At 37.9% G+C, this 19,722-nt stretch overlaps 1 protein-coding gene across 2 annotated transcripts in view; it reads right to left on the minus strand.

Annotated features, from left to right (window-relative positions):
- The window catches only part of ush1c (Usher syndrome 1C), a 212,481-nt gene that overhangs the window by 44,473 nt on the left and 148,286 nt on the right, over positions 1–19,722 (minus strand). For both annotated transcript variants that reach the window (XM_043705961.2, XM_087996593.1), the window contains exons 21-22: positions 7,898–7,960; positions 3,948–3,989 (exon numbers count right to left, since the gene is read on the minus strand). In XM_043705961.2, coding sequence (XP_043561896.2) covers positions 3,948–3,989; positions 7,898–7,960 — 105 coding nt within the window. The remainder of the gene's footprint in view (positions 1–3,947; positions 3,990–7,897; positions 7,961–19,722) is intronic.

A 19,722-nucleotide genomic window follows, 5' to 3' on the forward strand; every position in this document is an offset into this window, starting at 1 on the left:
CTGGAACTTTCTGCTGTAATAAACATGAGAAAGATACTTAAACGGATTGAACTTCTTCACCAAGCAACGAAAACACATTTAATTATAGGAACAGAGAGCACTTAAAGAATTGCAAACCACATTAATCAGTCTCTCTAAGTGTGTCACATGAGAGTTGTCTATATACTTGTTAATTTGTTATTTACATGGGGAAAAAGGGACTGCTTCTATGTGTCATTAGCTGCACATAATTTATTTTTAAACTGTAAATGTGTTTGTTCATCATTTTGCACATTTTTCCTGGTCTATAGAAGGAAAAATGCCAGACTGCTGTTATTTTTATTATCAGGTATAAATCAGGATCATCTAGAACCAAACTGTTAAAAACTGCTTTTGCTCAGTTTGATATTAATACATAGAAACTCACTATCAAAACTTAAAGGAACCAGAAAACCCACACACTGATTTTTGGTTTAGCTAATAATATGTGCATATCCTCTTGTTGTAAAGATAGCTACCATCTTCCCAAGATCAAAAGGTTTAGACTCAAGTTGACAAAAGTTTTAGACAGAGGTTAACAAAAGCAAAATTTGGACAGCCCCAAGTGTACTCAGGTGATTAGCTAAAGCTATGCAACTTATCGCTAAGAGTGATGGTAAGTCTGAACTTTAGGATTACCAGACCCATAATTCTAGGATCTGTGGAAATATGTTAATTAATGGAAAGAGAACATTTGGCAATAGATATGACATTACATAAGGAGGGTAAGCAATGGATGAGCTTATGAGGGAGTTAATGGAAAGGGAACGATAGATGAGTGTACAAGCTAAATGGGAGTAAGGAATGATGTGATTAATTAGATGTGAGAAGGTCGAGTGAGGGTTTGGGAAAAGGTGCTTTTTAAAAAGTATATGGGATGGGAGTGTCACTTGCTGGAGGGACAGCAATATATTTCCAAGTCTGGATAGTGAATGACTTGGAGGGGAACTTGCAGGTAGCAGTGCTCTGATGGGTCTTTCCAGATAGAAGTGGTGATGAATATGGAAGGTACTAACCGAAGAGCCATGGTGAATTTCTGCACTGCATCTTGTAGATGGTACACACTGCTGCTATTGCGTGTCAGTTTGGAGGGAGTGGATGTGGGGCATTGTAGATGCAAGAGAATGTGAAGCAGTACTCACCTTTCTTGATCTAAGCAATCATTAAAGTGTTTTGTGCATTGAATCCATCAGCCTGGCACAATGTTCCTGCAGGTAGTATACTGTGCCATTTCCAGCCATGCCAAAGAAGATTCTGTTGCAAGTCTTCCTTTCACCAAGGAGCAAGCGTGACTCTCTGCAATTCCTCACAGTCTCCATTAGTGCATCAGGGAAGGCATTACTCAACCAAACAAACTTCGCTGATTGGCAATCCATTATGAGACTTCTGTTCCTGATATTTCACACTCTGAACTCATCAAATCTCAATTTCAAAGTGATCTTTCAAATGCTGTGCTTTTCCAGTGCCATACGTTTTGATGACGATGGTTGATGTACTCACTGGCATCATTGGTCATGTCCCAATCAGGTCAGGAGGACTGAATCAGTTCCCTTCTATTAACTCGCTTGGTTAGTCGCAATACATATTTTATTTCTTTTTAGCAATTATATCATAATTCAATTAAACACTTAGTTATTTAGGTCAAAATGGATGAGGCAATTGCAAGATTTTCTTGAGTGAAATAAAGAGAATTTTTACTTACGCAAAAAAAATGAGGTGAGGTTGTGGAAAATAGGTGTGAAGGGAGCAAGACTCTTCCAATTTTGTTGTTACAAAAGCATTTTTCATTTGCTCTGCCCTAAACTTGTTTGCCTGAAATATAGTATACTTGGGTATTTCTATGTTTGACGTCAATGTGTCTTTAAGATGAATAATTTGTAGGCAACTTTCATTCCAATATATGAAACTTCCAGAAAGATGCAAATCAAAAATAGGAGACAGGAGTTTCTTCACATCTGACTGAGGTTCAGACTCCCATTGTTATCTCACAGCAGTTTCATGCGCTGAGTTCAATCTGGTCAAGTAAACACTACAGCCATCTTATCCCAGCATATTCTCTTTAAAAAAATAATTCATCAATGAAAGGTATCGGATATCAAAATCAGATGATGGAAATTGAAAATTGTTTTCCACATTTTACCACTATCAGAAAAGCCAGCGAACCAGGAAGTAAAATGACAACATGCTGGCTGCATTAAAAAGCCGCACACAGATACTTTGAACTTTCTTCTTGATTTATCACAGAGTCCCTGCAGCCAACATGTCTCTAGTCACTATACCCAGAGCTCTCCTTCTCTCTACACAAAGCTGTCATTGTGCACTGTCATTTACATAAGCCATTCATGTTCATTCGCCTGACTTTATTTAATTATTAAAGCTCACTGCTCCTACTCACATAAGTTGCTTATACTTACAAGTATACTGTATCATTTGCTTTCATTGACTCAGTTCCATATGACCTTAAAAATTAATATTTACATGTGATGATCACTTCAGACTTTCATCATTCTTGGATATTTAAAAAGATTCCAATTCATTTTACTTTTTTTATTTTTTGCCTGGGATAAATATTTGCCTTTTCATCTCATCTTTTTATCACTAACTTAGACTTGCTGCTTCAAACCCTGTACATACCATTAAGATGTCCTGAGAGGAGATTTGGTACAAGTCTATAAAATGATGAGATGCACGGATAGAGTTGACGGTCAGAATTTTTTTCCCAGAATTGAAATGACCAATACTAGAGGCATGCATTATGGTGAGAGGAGGAAAGTTCAAAGAAGATGTGAGGGACACAGAGTGGTAGGGGTCAGGAACGCACTGCCAGGAGTGGTGGCGGAGGCAGGTACGATAGAGCCATGTAAGGGAATTTTAGATAAGCATATGAAATATGCAAGGAATGGAGTGATATAGAACAAATGCAGGCAGAAGGGATTAGTTTAACTTGGCGTCCTGTTCGGCACAACATCATGGGCTGAAGGGCCTGTTCCTATGCTGTACTGTTCTATGTTTTCGTTCTGATTGGTTAAAGATATAGATAGTTAAATGGCCTGCTCATCTAGTTCTTGAATTCCCTATCAAGGGTGTTTCACAGAAACAAATTCCTCATCACAGCCAGTTAAAATGCAAACATCTGCGGACAATGGTAAAGTGAAATGATTACAATCTGAGTCATGATGTTAATCCATGTGAAAGATCAAATCACTGGGGTTGATTAAAATCTGCTGCAAACAAGATCTGAAGCTTGTGGATTCTATATTCTATGCTTTATTGACATTGTCTGCAGATAACTACTAGCTTAATGTCATCAAATGGGACTTCTTCCATTTTTTTTCTTGAAATGGATATTACCTACTCCCTGCTATTACAGTGTTTAATCAGGTAGACCACTTCTTAAAAAACCAAAACTGGTCTGGAGTACAGCTATTTCATGAGCTCTTTGTGCAGTCTTTGTATTGCATTAATACTGTCAAATTGATACAAATATGAAATTGAAAAGGTTGATTAATACTGGTAGCTTTAAAGTTGATCAACTCCACACGATCAATATCCAGCTGATTGCAAGTTACTTCTGAGTTATGCACAAAGTACTGCAATGTCAGAGTGCAATGTAAGCACATTATCATAATCATCTGGGTGTTCAAAAGTGTTTCACAACCGACACAAACTATTTCACAACCAGCACATGAAATCAGACATTGTTGTGTCACTTAATCACTTTTCAAGGAACACATGAACAGAATAATGAGCATTATAATAACACACATTTCCATCTTGTACTAGATGAATCAATCTATAGATGGAATATCTTTCAGTCATAAAGAACTCCTCTCAAGACTTTCTCACTTCAATTACCCCTTCCCTAAGTAGTTTCTCATTTTGTTGCTGTGGTAACTGATCTCTAGCTTGTAATTAGCTGCATTGCTTACCATGGAATAAGGATCAAAGTCCTCCACGTACTTCTGGAAGCCCTGTGATGACAAGAAACCATGACAAATTACTTTTCACATTACATGTTTATGGTGTCGTTGTGTTAATATGGCCTCTTGTTTTTTTTTCTTGCCTTCAACCCCAGGTTTAGTGAAATTGCAGCTTCATATTAATACATTGACAGATCAATTGTTTATCTCAGTATTATCCATCACACTATATTTTGCAACTGTAAATATCATTACATAGTTTTCCATTAAAGAGCACAACAATTGGTTAAGTTTGTTTACATCTTAGTTCACAATGCTTACTGATTTTCTTTCTCATTTCTTTATTAAAAGGCAAATCAGTTGTCAAATTTCAAATAAATTTCATAACAAGTATGTATAAGTGTCAATCATCCTTTGTTTAACTGAAGAAACTTGTCGGATCTGAAACAAGGTACAAGGAAATGATTCTGTAGATTGAAAATATCTCCCTCTAAGGCAACATTTGCATTTATTTCCGTGTGCTGTAATTTCACCTGACAGTCAAAGGGAAGGATCCTGTTATCCACAACTTTGTTTCATACATGGTATTCCATCTCTTATGATGAGCCAGTTGATATACAAAATAAATGAGCTAGTTGATTGTGACAATTGCCTCAGTCATTGCTTTTTGAGGATATTGCTACCAATCTTTTTTTTAAAGACTGCATTCACCTCTTTCTCATGCACACTGATTATCAGGTCATTTCAAAGCACAATATTTTTGTTGATCTGTAAGAACCACTTGAGATGCAAACATTTCTTTCATGAGATTTGGCAAGAATTACTGAGCACTGAATATGTTTTGTTTTGCATGCCAACCTCCTCTTTTCCTTCCTTGAAGTTGTTAGATTATGCATCAATTACTCTCTATCAATTCTCCCGGATGACCTTCCTTCAAGCACAACAATTTGCATTTATATGGCTCTTATCCAACTGCTGTCCCAATGGAGGAGCAATTAGGAGGGGTGAGCAAATTATTAGTCCACATAGAAACATAGAAGCATACAAAGAGGCCACTACGCCCATTGTGTCTGTGCTGGCTAAAAAAATACCATTTAGCATAATCCCACTTTTCAGCATTTGATCTCGCCTTGCAAACCACAGCACTTGATATATGAATGAAGCCACCTTTTAAATAGGTCGAGGGTTTCAACTTCTACTATCCCATGTTACATTAGAGGTAGAATAAGGGTGGAAGCTGGTGATACTATTGAGTTAGAAGTGAGTGACCTTTGTGATGGAAGGAATATGGAATCAGGTGCTTAGTATGGGTTGAACAAAATGTCAAAGTTGTGGACAACCTTACAGACTGAAACAATGGATGAGAATCAAGGTGAAATTGTTAAAACGAACACAGTATTTGTGGTGGGACCACAGATCAAAAAATGCAGACTTCCAATACATAAACAGAAACTGTTATCAAAGATCACTGACATAAAACAATAACTCTGTTTTTCTCTTTACTGCTGAGCACATCTGGCATTTTATGTTTTTATTCCAGATTTGTGGTCTCTGCAATATTTTGGTTTTGTTTTCATTTTCCTCATATTTCTCTTCAAGAAATTATGGCTTAAAACTGCCAGATGTGTCATCAGAAAGCACAAAGGCAAAGGAAGAGTCAGAGGTGGTGGAGAGGTAGAAGCAAGTGTTATTTGCATACTTTTGGAAGTTGAATCTACATCTGCAGATGGTATAAACAAGAGGCAGCATGTTGAAGGGTGAAAGGAGGGAATCACGGATAGAGCTCTTGGAGGTAAAGGTACTGATAGGATGAGAAGCAGTTGCTGAAGGAGCTCTGGTTACAAATAAACAGGTAAAAGTGCAGTACGTCACCATGAGCTGGAAAATAGAACAGGGACATTCAAGAAGACTAGCTTATTTGACACATCAAAGGCTATAGAAAAAGTGAAAATAATTTCAAGAAGTTGGGGAAATGAAAGCTGAAGAGCTATGTTAATGAATAACGGGACAAATGGTGGACAGGCAGGAAGCTGATAACCTCTGGAAATAAAGCTCTTGTTAGTGATTAGTGAGTTAATAGAGGAAGTGTAATTGGAAGGCCTTGAGAACATACACAGTTGAAATCAGAGATAGTGATTGAGTCAGTGATTGAGACCACAGGACAACAGAGGTTATAGGTCACGCTAAAAGAGATTTAAGAATTTAAGAACTAGGAGCATGAGTAGGTCATCTGTCCTTTCGAGCCTGTTCCACTACTCAATAAGATCATGGATAATCTTTTCGTGGACTCAGCTCCACTTACCCACCCTCTCACCATAATCCTTGATCCTTTACTGTTCAAAACAATTATCTATCTTAGCTTTAAAAACATTCAATGAGGAAGCCTCAACTATTTCACTGGGCAGGGAATACCACAGATTCACAACCATCTGGGTGAAGAAGTTCCTTCTCAATTCAGTACTAAATCTGCTCCCCCTAATTTTGAGGCTATGGCCTATTGTCTTAATTTCACCTGCCAGTGGAAACATCCTCTCCACTTCTATCTTATCTATTCCCTTCATAATTTTATATGTTTCTATCGGATCCCCCTTCATTCTTCTAAATTCCAATAAATATAATCCTAGTCTACTCAATCTCTCCTCATAAGCCAGATCCTCCCAACTCTGGAGTCAACCAAATGACTTGAAGATGAGAATTTGGGAGGTCAGGATGATAATATGGTTATTGGGTAACAAGGTTTACAGAAAGGTTTACTTTCTGTAAAAGGGCAACCAAACCACAATCCAGATTTTCATTGGCAAATGGAAGATAAACATTATTCAAACATTGAAGCTTCACAACAAAGCTCTTCTTCAATGTATCTATATACATCAGCTTTTTAGCTGGGGATTACTGAATCGTAATCAGGAGCAGAAACCCACGTCACTTCTAGGCTCCCAGCCCAGTGGTTCTGAGAACAACTATTGAAATTTGACTATTTCCTCAGGTGGGAATGGCTAGTTCAGAACTGACCTAGTACGGAACCACTGAGCTCTGTATAAATCAGTAAAACCTTTGAGGAATACAATATATTTAACAATAAATTGATTGAAAATCCTTCTCTAAGTCTTCTCCAATAAGGACTCAGATATGCATTTTCCATAAACTTACAAACTGACTTTTTACTAATATTGTAATAGGCAGAAAATTAATTCTGAAATTTACTTGAGAAAAGGCAATGCATCCAAAACTTTTATCTGCTCCGTGTAACTAATAAAATTGATTAAAAAAGAATAAAGTCAAATTGTCAGTTAATATGTCCCTTGCTAATTTTTGTATTTTGTAGTTTCTTTCAACTATTGTTAATTTGAATCAATATCACAATATTAGGACAATCTGACAGAAGTGGCAATTTGATGAAATTTTACACATGTATTCCTACATTACAATATTGACCACACTTCAAATGCATTGAATTGGTTGCAAAATCCTTTTGGACAACATGTGATCATGAAAGAGGTATATAAATGCACGTCTTGCTTTTTATATTGAAAAGATGTTACTTAAAACATCACTGGGAGAGTTCTTTTTGAGGATTTTGACATGGTTGTACTGGTTTCTAGAATCACACAGATGTGGGGGAGTGGGGGAAATGTAAAATTTAGACATGCTTTTGTCACTCTGGGTTGAGTTACTCATTTGGAGGCAAAATCAATAATATAAAAGGGCAAAGACAAATTGTCATTAATGCAAGGAGAGCGGAATGCAAGCTGTTTGGTATACAATATAAAATCACTAGACAATCATATCCCACATTAGGTCGAGCTCAGGGAATGCATAGAATTGAAAGCGAAATAATATGAGCAGCTAACCAAAGGAAGGAGATAACTCAAGAGTTACTTCATTTAGAAAGTCTACATCAAAAGAATGCATTCAGAAAAGAATCAAGAAAATTATGATAAAAGCCCGTGATTATTTACGTGCTTTCCTTGAGAACAAAACGACGAGTTGTAGACCACCATTCGTTTCAACATCTTTGGTTGCTGTGAAAGGAGGAAAGTATGATGAATCTAGGAAAAATATGCTGCATTCACTCTGTGCCAACAGACCAGACATGACAAAAAATCCGGTCAGTAATTCTTTACTTTTCTTTAAAGACATATTCATATTGCACAAAATCACTGAAAGGTTTCAGATTTCCTTTTAACTAGGAATAATGTTCAGGCAGGAATTTAAATTTAAATAGACCTTTCATGTGTAAAGAGCATTTTAAGGTATTTTACAATCAGACAAAAATGGATGCTGAGTAAATTCAAGAAGACCAAAATCAAAGTCTTAATGAAAAGTTAAAAAGTATGTTGTCTTTGTAGTAACACACAGTTAATTTGTCGGAAGCTACTAGTTGAAAATGCAACTGATAAGCATGGGATTATATTAGTGAACTAGTTACAATGGGAGAGCGCAAGTATTGTCTTATTGCCACTTAAATATTTTTAGGAATTTGGAAAGGCCAACAAGTTTGCCACTTTTAATCGATTTGAAACCTATTGAGTAATTTTCTTGCCATATTACTCCAGCTGTGTTTTTTAGTGGAAATGCTGTAGTTGCCTTTTGAAGCCACACAAGGGAAAATGAAGGGCAAAGAGGAAGCAAGATGAATGCCTACAGCACCAACAGCATCAGGAGCAATATCAACAACTGCAACACTAATTGTCTCTCATCTGCTGCATGTCCCTTCATAGGACAGAGGGGAAAGACAAACCCAGCTGGAAGGGACTGCAGGCAAAAGATCAAAAGAACATGTCTTGTCATCATTGCCTCAAGAAGCTTAGCTTCTCTTAAGAGATCATTGCTTGGATCTTCAGCCTCCTGGCACAAGCTGCACCTCTCAGTGGAGTAGATTGTCAGTCCTTGTCCGTGACTGGAAAGGTGCATATCAGTTGAGGGCCACCCCCTAACCCTTTGCTGCTTGCTTTCTTGGAATCTTCCAGTCTGCAGATCCTCAGACCCCACAGTAGGATTTCCAGGTACCAGTTTTCTTAGTTCTCCTCTACACTCCTGTTGTTACTGTAGTTTCAATTGTCCAAATGTCAGTGAGCCCTTGCAATCCATATTCCTTTAATTACAAATCCTTTCTTTGACAGATCCTACATGTCATTGGGTGCACACTCCCTAATTGGTTGGAAGATCCAGAAGTGGGATGTTAAATGATGAAGAATGATGGGAAAGAGCTTCATAAAGTCTGTCAATTTGTGAAACAGTTTCACTATCTATAAATAGCTCTATCCTTCCTCATTGGCATTTATGCCAATTTGCTTCATCTAGAACAGCCTCCGTTTCTCCTGAGTGGTTATGACAAGATTCAGAGATTTAGAACTCCTTTTCCAGATTCACAGCAGATGACCAAATAAAATCCGTGAACCTTACTGAAATAGCAGCAGGATAGTTTAAAGGTATGTGTTTAATTGTTGTTCCTGATATTTCAATTGAGAACAGGAGGCACCATGGCCTCAAGTTCTGAAGCCTGGCAGGCACAGACTCATGTTGGAAAAGACTAGAACTGGAGTACTTTTGGTCACTTTTATTATCATTCTGGACATTTAAAACTCTGTATTCCAATGCTAATCTAATTTTTTTTTTACTATTTAAATGCTGTGACAACACTTAAAGTATCTGTACCTAGGCATCCTGTTCCTTAGATGGCACTGAGAGGCGACATTACAAGTATTTCACTATACTCATTCGAGTGCAAATGACAATAAAGGCAGTATAAGTAATCAGATGGTGGATTTGTCAATGCTTACATGCACTTGAGCTCAGTACAAAAGCACATTTTTTTCTTTTAAACTAGGATCCCATCTAGACTGAGCATTTTTAAGATACACAACATTTTGTTAAAGGACCCAGACTGCTACTGACAGATGATGGTCAAATGAAATTTGATGTGGTGAACTGAGAGAGCAGACTTAAACCTCTATTATCATCCAAACAACGTTTCATAGACATAATTAACTTACTAGTGGTAATAATCTTTCATAACACTTTATTTCCAAAAGCAAACTGTTAATTAGTACAAATCCAGTATTTTCTATAAATCAACACTATTTTCTGTGAAAATTGCCCTGTAAATTGATTGAACTATGTTCTCAAAATAGGTTTAATCTGATTAGTTAGAGGATTCTTTTTCTTTTCTCAACTTCTTTGGTAATATTTATCTAACAGAGACAAAGCAGTCCTTTTTATTAGTAGAATGAATATTCAGATACTGTAAGAGGATATTTAAGTCAAATTGTATATCTGTGGCTGTCTGTAATAGTGGAAAGTGTATCACTTGATTGAGAAGATACAAGGTTTGCATTCAGGAAAATAACATCAAGTCTGCTTATACCATGCTGGTTGGCACACCAGGATTAAATAATGACTACCCACCTCTCCCAGAACCATTTAACCACATGGAGGGGACATATTTTAAAAATCACATGATGTCAGAGAAGGTCAAAATGCAGTGATTGTACAATATGGAGTCAGTAGGTAACTGCAATGTTGGGTATAGAAAAATGTTTAGAAATTGGAACGAAACACAACGATGTAGATTGTGATATGAGAACATTTCCTCCCACTCAGCTTCTTACTGGGATATGGAAATGTCACATTTTATCCTGCTCTGTGTAGAACCCTCCGAAAGAAAGACTGAAGTGTTAGGGGACCAAAATGTAGAATTTGGTATCCGTGTTTCATTAAGTTTAATATCCAGCAAGGAATTGTGTGATTATTACAAATGATTGACAAGAAAAGAAATGAAACTTTCTGCTACAAGTATCAGTCACTTTTGTCAATTGCTTGGAAAAAGGATTTTCTTTGAATCTGAGCTATATAAGAGGCTTATTGGCATTTGTCATTGTAAATTTTCTTGTTCTTTGTTACATGCAGTTTCTCTTCCTTCATTAAAAGAGGATTCTCTTTGTCTTCTCTATTGCCGTGATAAACATTATCTAGCAGATGTAGGAAGGTCCTTTTTATAAGTCCAAAATATACCCAGGATACAGTAAGAGGTGACTTATGTCAAAATTAATGACTACATTTGCCTCTTATAGAGAGAAAGTAGTGTAATTAAAAACATAATGGAATGGAAATGGGACGAGACCACTTAGGCCCTTGAGAGTGCTCCATCATTCTCTAACATTCTGGCTGATCTGATCATTGCCTTTACCCCACTCTCCCATCTGCCCTTGTTAACAATTAACACTGTCTAACTCACCCTTCCCTCAATTTCATGCATCAATCTCCATTGATCTCTTCGGTAATGAATTAAGATTAATGATTCTTTGAAAGAGAGAAAAATAATCCTCACCTCTGTTTTAAATGGGAGACTGTGTGGCGTAACACTATCCTGCCTCCTGCTTCATTTAGGTTGTTATTTGAGTCCTCTGCAACAGTATGTGTCTGCTACCTCATATTAGGTGAGCTGACAATGTCTAATGGCTCACCATGTACTAAATCCAAGTCTCTTCCAGCCTTCAAGGTATGTGTGGTTCCAAATACCAGGGCTTCTTCATCAATGTTGTTCAGTTGCTTGCTCCTTCCCTCCTTAATCTGCTGTGGTGCTTCAGCAGCAGTATTTGGGCACCTGAAACTCAGGCACTCGGTGGGGGGGCAAGTGTTGAGCAGAGGGATTGGGGTAGGAAGCAAACTGTTCATGAGCACAGAAATCAGTTTGCTTATCATGTCAAGTAACAGGATGAGAATGCTCTGGAAATTAGAAGGAGGAACAAGGCTGGACAATGTCATCATCTTTAATGGTCTCAGCAATGTCAAATGTTTTAGGCCTCTATTCAGGTGCTCTAAGATACCCAGAAGCAACTCCCCGTTGTGGCCCAGGAACTGCAGATGTTCTTGCTCCTTGTTGTCTCTGCTCTGTAACTCTCTATTGAGTATCACCTTGTTGGACAAGAAAGATATTCCAAACTTCCATAGCTGCTAGTAGAATGTCAGAGTGCTCCCATTGATTCACAGGGTTAGGTTTTACACCACCCTGCTGACTTGTTTGACTGTGGTACACAGCCTGCCTACTGCCTATCTGGCCACCCATGGCCTGTTTTCCAGGTTATGGAGGTAGTGGAAGCATTGGACAGGCCTAGCCTGTAGAACAGGGAGAAAGTGAGGACTGCAGATGCTGGAGATCAGAGCTTAAAAATGTGTTGCTGGAAAAGCGCAGCAGGTCAGTCATTCTTCAGGAATGACTGAAGAAGGGCTTATGCCCGAAATGCCGATTCTCCTGCTCCTTTGATGCTGCCTGACCTGCTTTGCTTTTCCAGCAACACATTTTTAAGCTCTAGCCTGCAGCACTACAAGATGCAAGATGGTTGTAGGCCAGGAATTAGTAACAGTGAATCAGAGCCATATGTGGCCTTTAACGTAGCATTTGTAGCTCCCATATAATGTTATTTATATTACAAATTTGTTACAGATATCACTGAATAGCTTTACAGCAGTCAATCATGCAGTTACATTAAGGGCAATCAAGACAAAAATAAAAACCTTCAAAAGTGATCAACCCGGATTTGACGGGAGGGTTGAATTGAGGTTCAGTATTTCAGCTCACAACAGTGGAATTTTAATTGACTTTTGTTAGGTCATTAGAAAAGAAAAAGGGCCAAATCTTCCCAGTTTCTAAATGACATGGGTAGGGTAAATAGACAAGGTCTTTTCACTGGGGTGAGGGAGTCCAGAACTAGAGGGCATAGGTTTAGGGTGAGAGGGGAAAGATTTAAAAGGGACTGAAGGGGTACCTTTTTCACATAGAGGGTGGTGCATATATGGCATGAGCTACCAGAGGAGGTGGTGGAGGCCGGTACAATTACAACATTTAAAAAGGTATATGGATGGGTATATGAATCGGAAGAATTCAGAGGGATATTGGCCAAGTGTTGGCAAATGGCACTAGATTAATTTAGGATACCTGGACAAGTTGCACCAAATGGTCTATTTCCATGCTGTATATCTCAATGACTCTATGAAATAGACTTGGTGAGAAAGCTGGGAGAATCATGTGTGATTGGAGATGAAGGGCTTCCCAGCATCAACAGCAGAAAATCCCATTCTACAATCAAAGTGTTGAATGGTGAAACAAGATTCTCACCAGCAAATTGCGGGAGGCCTTTTAGAATGTATGAGCATAGATTAATTTCCTCAACTTTATGTCATCTTTCCTCATTATGTGCAGTTTCCCACTCTCTCACCTGCTGCATAGAAACTAGAGAGTAACCATGAAGGTCAGACCAGAATCCTGGTCACTCCAACTCACCACCTACTCCTCTGGTCCTCCATCAGTCACCAACATCTCAGGCTATTCTCCATGGCAACCACACACATGCATCCATCCAGCAGGTCTTACTGCTCCTTGTCAGCAAATCGGGGTGCCAATTACTCTGTCCAAAATGGTTAGAGCAGATAAAACAAACTGTGCAGGGCAGCTTTGTACTGCCATGGTTTGGCTGGGGGCATGGCTGGGCTTTAAAGATGGCATTGGTGCCAAGAAGCTCAGAACGTTCAGACAATGGCTAATATGTCCACCTACAGTGATTGGGAGAATCCAATATTCAGGGCGCCCTTGTGACACAGACTGTAGTTAACGAAGTGAGCTTGGGAAAATAGTGAATTTTCTCTCATTAGGAATCACAGAAAGAAACTGCCCATGAAACTGACCAAAAATTATGATTTCTGGTCAGGTTCAGTCCCAACATTGCTGAACATAATTTGCGACAAGCACATACATGTTGAAATTCAAATGAAAAATCATTGTTAAAATATTTAAATAATTTCTGAAAATAGTTTACAATGGATATTGTGTTGGTGCATCTCACTTCGGAGGCAAATCTCTCAAGGCATGGAAATCATAATCAGATTGTCATTCTGTTCCTTTTTACTTACACCACTCTGATGCTCTAGCCCAAACTTCTGATTCAGAGTTCATCTATGTTCTGCCTAGAAGAAAGACCCTGAGCTTCCTGTTGCCTGCCACTTCAACACATCACCCTGTTCTGTGGTTAACATCTCTGACCCAGGCTTGCTGCAGTGTTCCAGTAAAGCTCAGCCCAAGCTGGAAGTGCAACACCTCATTTTCCATTTTGGGACTCTGCAGCCCTCCGGACTCAATATCGAACTCAATAATTTTAGGGCCTGAACTTCCCCAAGTCCTACCACACACACCAGGTCTTGTTATCACAAGCTCTGCCATTACACGCCATCCACTATTAGCTACTAACAGTCTTCATTAACAGCTATTCACCCTCCTAGCCAGATCATTATTGACTCCTTTGTCTAACTGTACTTCGCTCTCTTTGGACTCTATCCCCACCTATCATTTACTCCTTACCCCCTCCCACCACCCTATCTTTTGCATATTAACTGACGTTTTCCTAGCTCCCATCAGTTCTGAGGAAGGGTCACCAGACCTGAAACATTAACTATGATTTCACCTCAACCTTGATGTTTGCACAGGATGTTCAAAGTAGATTAAGTTCTTGCCGTTGTTGGACTGGGATGTACAAAGTTACAAATCACACAACGCCAGGTTATAGTCCAACAGGTTTAATTGGAAGCACTAGCTTTCGGAGCGCCGCTCTTTCATCAGGTGGTTGTGATTTGTAACTGTTGTGCAATGTTAACATCTTTATGTCAAATTTACTTGGATAAATTTCATTATAAATTTATCAAAAAATATACAAACTCTATACAGAGGATAAGTGTCACCTCATGAAATATATAACTGCAGTGGTTGGTTTCTGAAGCAAAAAAAACCCACTGATGTCAGTGAATAATTCCTGGTTCCTGTGCTCTCAGCACTTTTTGGTTTGTTGATCACAACATACAAATGCTCAGAAAAAATTGGGTTTGTACCAATATTTCAGAAAGTAATTAGTTAGGAAAGCCCGAGCTAGCAAATTGGTCCAATAATTATAAACCAACGTCAGGTTTAAATTAGTTAAATAAAATAGCATGCAAATGTTCTGAAATAGACACCCGAATAAGATAATTAAAATGCAACTAAAGACAAAGATAAGATCTTTTGCTACTACATTAATGGATATAGTTAGAAACGATGCACTTGTACATCCATTTTCAATGTCAACAAAAAAGCATGGCTACTCCTCAAATTTCTGCTGAAATCACCATTATCGAACACTTGCCAGGGCAAAGTGGTGCTAACATTTGAAATTATTTTAGACACATTCGAATGGAAAAGGGAAATAGCTGATGTTTCTGAAGAGATGCGATTCAGTTGAACAAAGCCTAAATTAGAGGTCCCTTTCACATATTCAATTTGTGACATTTATTTTAAGGTCCGATAGACACTAGCATGTTTCCAAGAAGTCTTTGTGTGCACATCTGCTTATACCTCTTCCAAATGGGCCACTCTTTGCAAAGAGTGCATTAAATGGAAAAAATTGTATAATGTTTCTTTGTATTAATTTATTCCATGTCACTAAATGCAACCAACAATTAATTTAGTTTTTTAAAGAACTTGGGTAATTGCCTTGAATGTCTTGGTCTTTATTCCTTTTAAATGAATTGCAACTTATCTTTCTTTGCAGCTGACAGTTAAACAGATATGAAAGATGTGCTCAAACAGTGGCAATGAGGTTTTAAAAAGGTCAAACTACAAATAGCTTTAATTGTTTTTCCTATGTTGTTCGCTTTGGACCAGTTAAAGATATCAGCGCAAGCTGATAGGTTCTATGAAGATGGGATATTTTTCCCTAAGCTTATTGTCAAATTTGCATGTGAAACAATGATGAGGTTTATTAGATTCTTTGAGACTGTGGGCTCAATTTTCTGATTTTCATTTACCACACATGATATGTAGAGTACAACACACCTCCCCCACCACACAGATAATTAAGGGAAGTACACACCTCTCAGCTCCTTAAGAGCTGACGAGTGAGCGCGGGTGAGTTTTGTGGCCAATTGCAGGCCTCAACCACTGGCTGCCCAGCTTTTTAGAAACTGCCAGCCAGAGGTTGACAGCTTCAGAGGGCTAAAGATTGCCGATTGAGGCCTACTCACTAGGGGATACACCAGCAACAACGTAGGAACATTGGAATAGAAGCAGGCGAACCAGCCCATTTAGCCTGCCCCACCATTCAATACAATCATGATAGATTGAACACTTCAGTACCTTTTATTTACCCCATCCCTATAACCCTGAATGCTACTAGTAATTAGAAATCACTCAAACTCTACGCTAAACATATTCAAAGACTGAGCCTCCACAGCTCTCCATCATAGAGAATTCAAAAGTTTCACAAAACTCTAAATGAAAACAATTCTCATTTAGGATCTAAGTAGCATCCCCTTTATTTTTAACTTGTGTCCCCTAGATCTAGATTCTCTAAGTAAGGACATCACAAGATAGGAGTGAAATTTTAAATGCATTTACCTTATCTAACCCTTTCACTATTTTGTGGGTTTCAATGAGATAACTCCTCATTCTTTAAAACTTTTGAAAATACAGGCTCAATTTGTCCAATCTCTATTCATAGGATTGTCCCACCATCCCAGAAACAAGTCTGGTGAATACTCATTGCTCTCCCTCAATGGCAATATCACCTTTCCCAAAGTAGGAATTCCAAAACTGCACACAGTACTCCAGGTGCTGTCCAACCAAGCTCCTATACAATAGACTTCACTACTTCTGTACTCAAATCCTCTGGCAATAAAGGCAAGCATTCCATTAGCTTTCATAATAACGTGCTGCAACTGTATGTTAACCGTTGGTAACCTCTTGACATGTAAGAAATATTTGTTTCATATACAGGTGGATAACCTCAAACTTTTCCATAATATGTTCCATCTGCATAGTCTTGCCCACTCTAAGCCTGGCCAAGTCCCTTCTGAAGCCACTTTACATTTTTTCAAAATACACATTCCTACTTAACTTTATCATTTACAAATTTGGAAATATTAATTTTAGCACAAAAGAGGACTTATATTATAAAAATAATGTCATATACAGAGGTTCCGCTATAACACGGTAGTGCCGTTCTCATGCAATCTCATGTTATAAGAAAATTGCATAATAGCAGCACCATTTAAACGAATGGAGCTTGAACTGCGCTATAACCAATGCAAGCTTTAAAAGCTTGTGTTTAGAAAACAGTGTTCCCCAATTCATCAATCGTGTTATAGCAAATTTGCATTAATGAAACATGCAATATAGCAGATTGACCTGTATCTTTACTGACCAATATTTATTCGTTCCAAATTAATGGACAGTTAAGTGAACCATCACTCCAGTTAGCTCTTTTATTCAAGGATTTTATATAATTAAGTAAACTTGAATTAGTCTCTGAATTATTAATCCTAGGACAACAGATTACTAATACAGCAACATAATCACAACATCCGCATTATTATTTTGCTCCGTCTTAATTAATTTCCATGAAATCCATTGATTCTAGTAATAATACTGGATTGAAAATATTTAAATAATGAAAACAATAGCTCCTGATAATCAAAATAACAGAAAGGAAAAGCTAAAGAAAATATAGTCCAAAATGAATGAAAAAAACAATAAATGGATCTTTTTACTGACTGTTTAAGCTCTCTACTACATAGTGGATGTGCCGAACAACCTGAAATACACAGTTGTACAAAAGATTGAAGAATGGTGTGAAACGCATAACTTCTGTTATATCTGCACAATTTCCAACCATTTTTCATACTTTCGTCTATTTCAGGTGAATCCTTTCTTAATTTGGAAATATGTACCATGCACTAATGCAAAGATGACCCAAAGTTAAAAATCTACCATTTTATGTCAGTCTTTACTATACAAATAGAAGTAATATTTTGGAAGAAGGGATCAAAGATATTGTTGCTAATTTTGCTGATGACACAAGGATAGGTAAAAAAAAGTAAGTTGAGATGAGAACAATGAGATTACAAAGCAATATAGATAGGTTAAATATATTGGCAAAGATCTGGCAAATGGAATATAATGTGGAAAAGTGTGAAGTTGCCATTTTCCAGGAAGGATAAGAAGTATATTATCTAAATGGTTGTTCAACTGCAAATCTCTGCCATGAAGAGGAATCTGGGTCCTAGCGCATGGATCACAAAAGGTTTGCAAATAATTAGGAAAGCAAACAGAATGTTACCATTCACTGCAAGTGAAATTCAATACAAAAGTAGGAAGTCATGCCACAGTTGTACAGGATATTAGGGAAATTATATCGGAAGTATTGTGCACAATATTGGTCTGCTTATTTAAGGAAGGTTATCAATGTTTTGGAAAGTTTATAAGACTAATGCCTAGAATGGACAAGTAGTTTTCTGAGGAAAGGTTGGACAAACCTGAACAGTTTGTTTTTAATTTAAAAATACCTCTGGAAATATCTGAGCAGATATTATTTCACCTCTTTGTGGTCTTGATACCTTTCTGTAAGGAACACACTCAAAACTAAATACAATCGGTGGAATTTTCCCATTTGAATTTTAAAGAATGGTGCCATGCATTTGGTTGGCATGCTATTTGCCAATTCCCAGTCCAGGTTATGTCACTGATCATATGCCTCTTAGCTTATTATCTATGCAAGTGTGATGTTGAGAGATTTACTTGGTGAATCACATGCCAACTTGGCTGGAGGATCTTGACATGGAGGAGACCTTACATTGTAGTGTAAGTGCTAGGATACTTAGACATAGCAATTGTGCATTGCAGTGCCATTGCACTGTGGAGCACTGAAGGATATGAGGGAGAATTTATCATAAGGAGTATTTTGAGAACAAATTACAACTCCATAGTCTTCTTGGTGGAGCTCACTCATCCTAGAAGTAGATATCTATAATGTTGTCTTTGGCCTCTGAGACTTACTATACCACTGCCTTTTCTTCCTGTCTAGGCATCCCTTATAGACCACTTCAGGTAGAATGCTGGGTTTAGTTCAATGGTATCAGGATTTCTATTGATTTCAACTCTTGTGAGGCAAGTAGCACTCCCATGCCTGTTATCCTGCTGGCACTGGAATTAAAATACCTTTTCACACCTGTGGGGAGAAACATGTCCATTGTGTTGTGTAGGAGGCTGTGCTTCCATTTTCAAACTGTGACAATCACTATTCCCAAATACCCAGGGACCAAAGACACCAATGCCCTGAACTCTCACTATCTCTGGTTCAATTGATATTGGGGCAGATCAGTCAGTCAGTCATTCACTACACAATAGCAAATGCATGATGCATTACTCAGAGTAAACAATTATATCACATTTCCAGCAGCAAGATGGTAAAACAGCACGTTGTAATGTTTAGATAATATGGTTCTCAAATGTTGAGAGAATTATTGACAAACTCCCTCAGCACTATTAGCCATGCTCTTCATTCTGGAAATTGGAAGATTTCTAAAATTGTGTAAGTCATCTGCTCAATGCAATAAGAGTCCTCTTCACATCCACCATGCAATTGCCAAACATGTCTTTGCCTGCATTGAGCAAAGCAATAACTAAACTGCTGTGCAGTCTTTTCCTTTAATCTGCTAAACCTTTACATAATCCCAATACAACTTATGGCAGTGGGGAAAAAATGTCAATAAATTTAATACCTTACAAGTGAATACGTATGCACAAATATGAGTGAAGGCTTTCATGCCATCAAGTCAATGGGCATGCTTACAACTGGGAATTGGCCTTTTGTATCCCAAATGTTGACTCTTAAGTGAATCATGTGTCACAAAGCTAGTCCCCTTTTTTCTAAAAGCCGTTCCTTGGCTCAAGGAGACTCTGTCCTTGATTTTTTTTCAGAGGGGC

Source organism: Chiloscyllium plagiosum, unplaced genomic scaffold (genome assembly GCF_037043375.1).
Source record: "Chiloscyllium plagiosum isolate Xiang-an unplaced genomic scaffold, Cpla_swu_hap1 HiC_scaffold_18, whole genome shotgun sequence".
NCBI classification, from domain to species: domain Eukaryota; kingdom Metazoa; phylum Chordata; class Chondrichthyes; order Orectolobiformes; family Hemiscylliidae; genus Chiloscyllium; species Chiloscyllium plagiosum.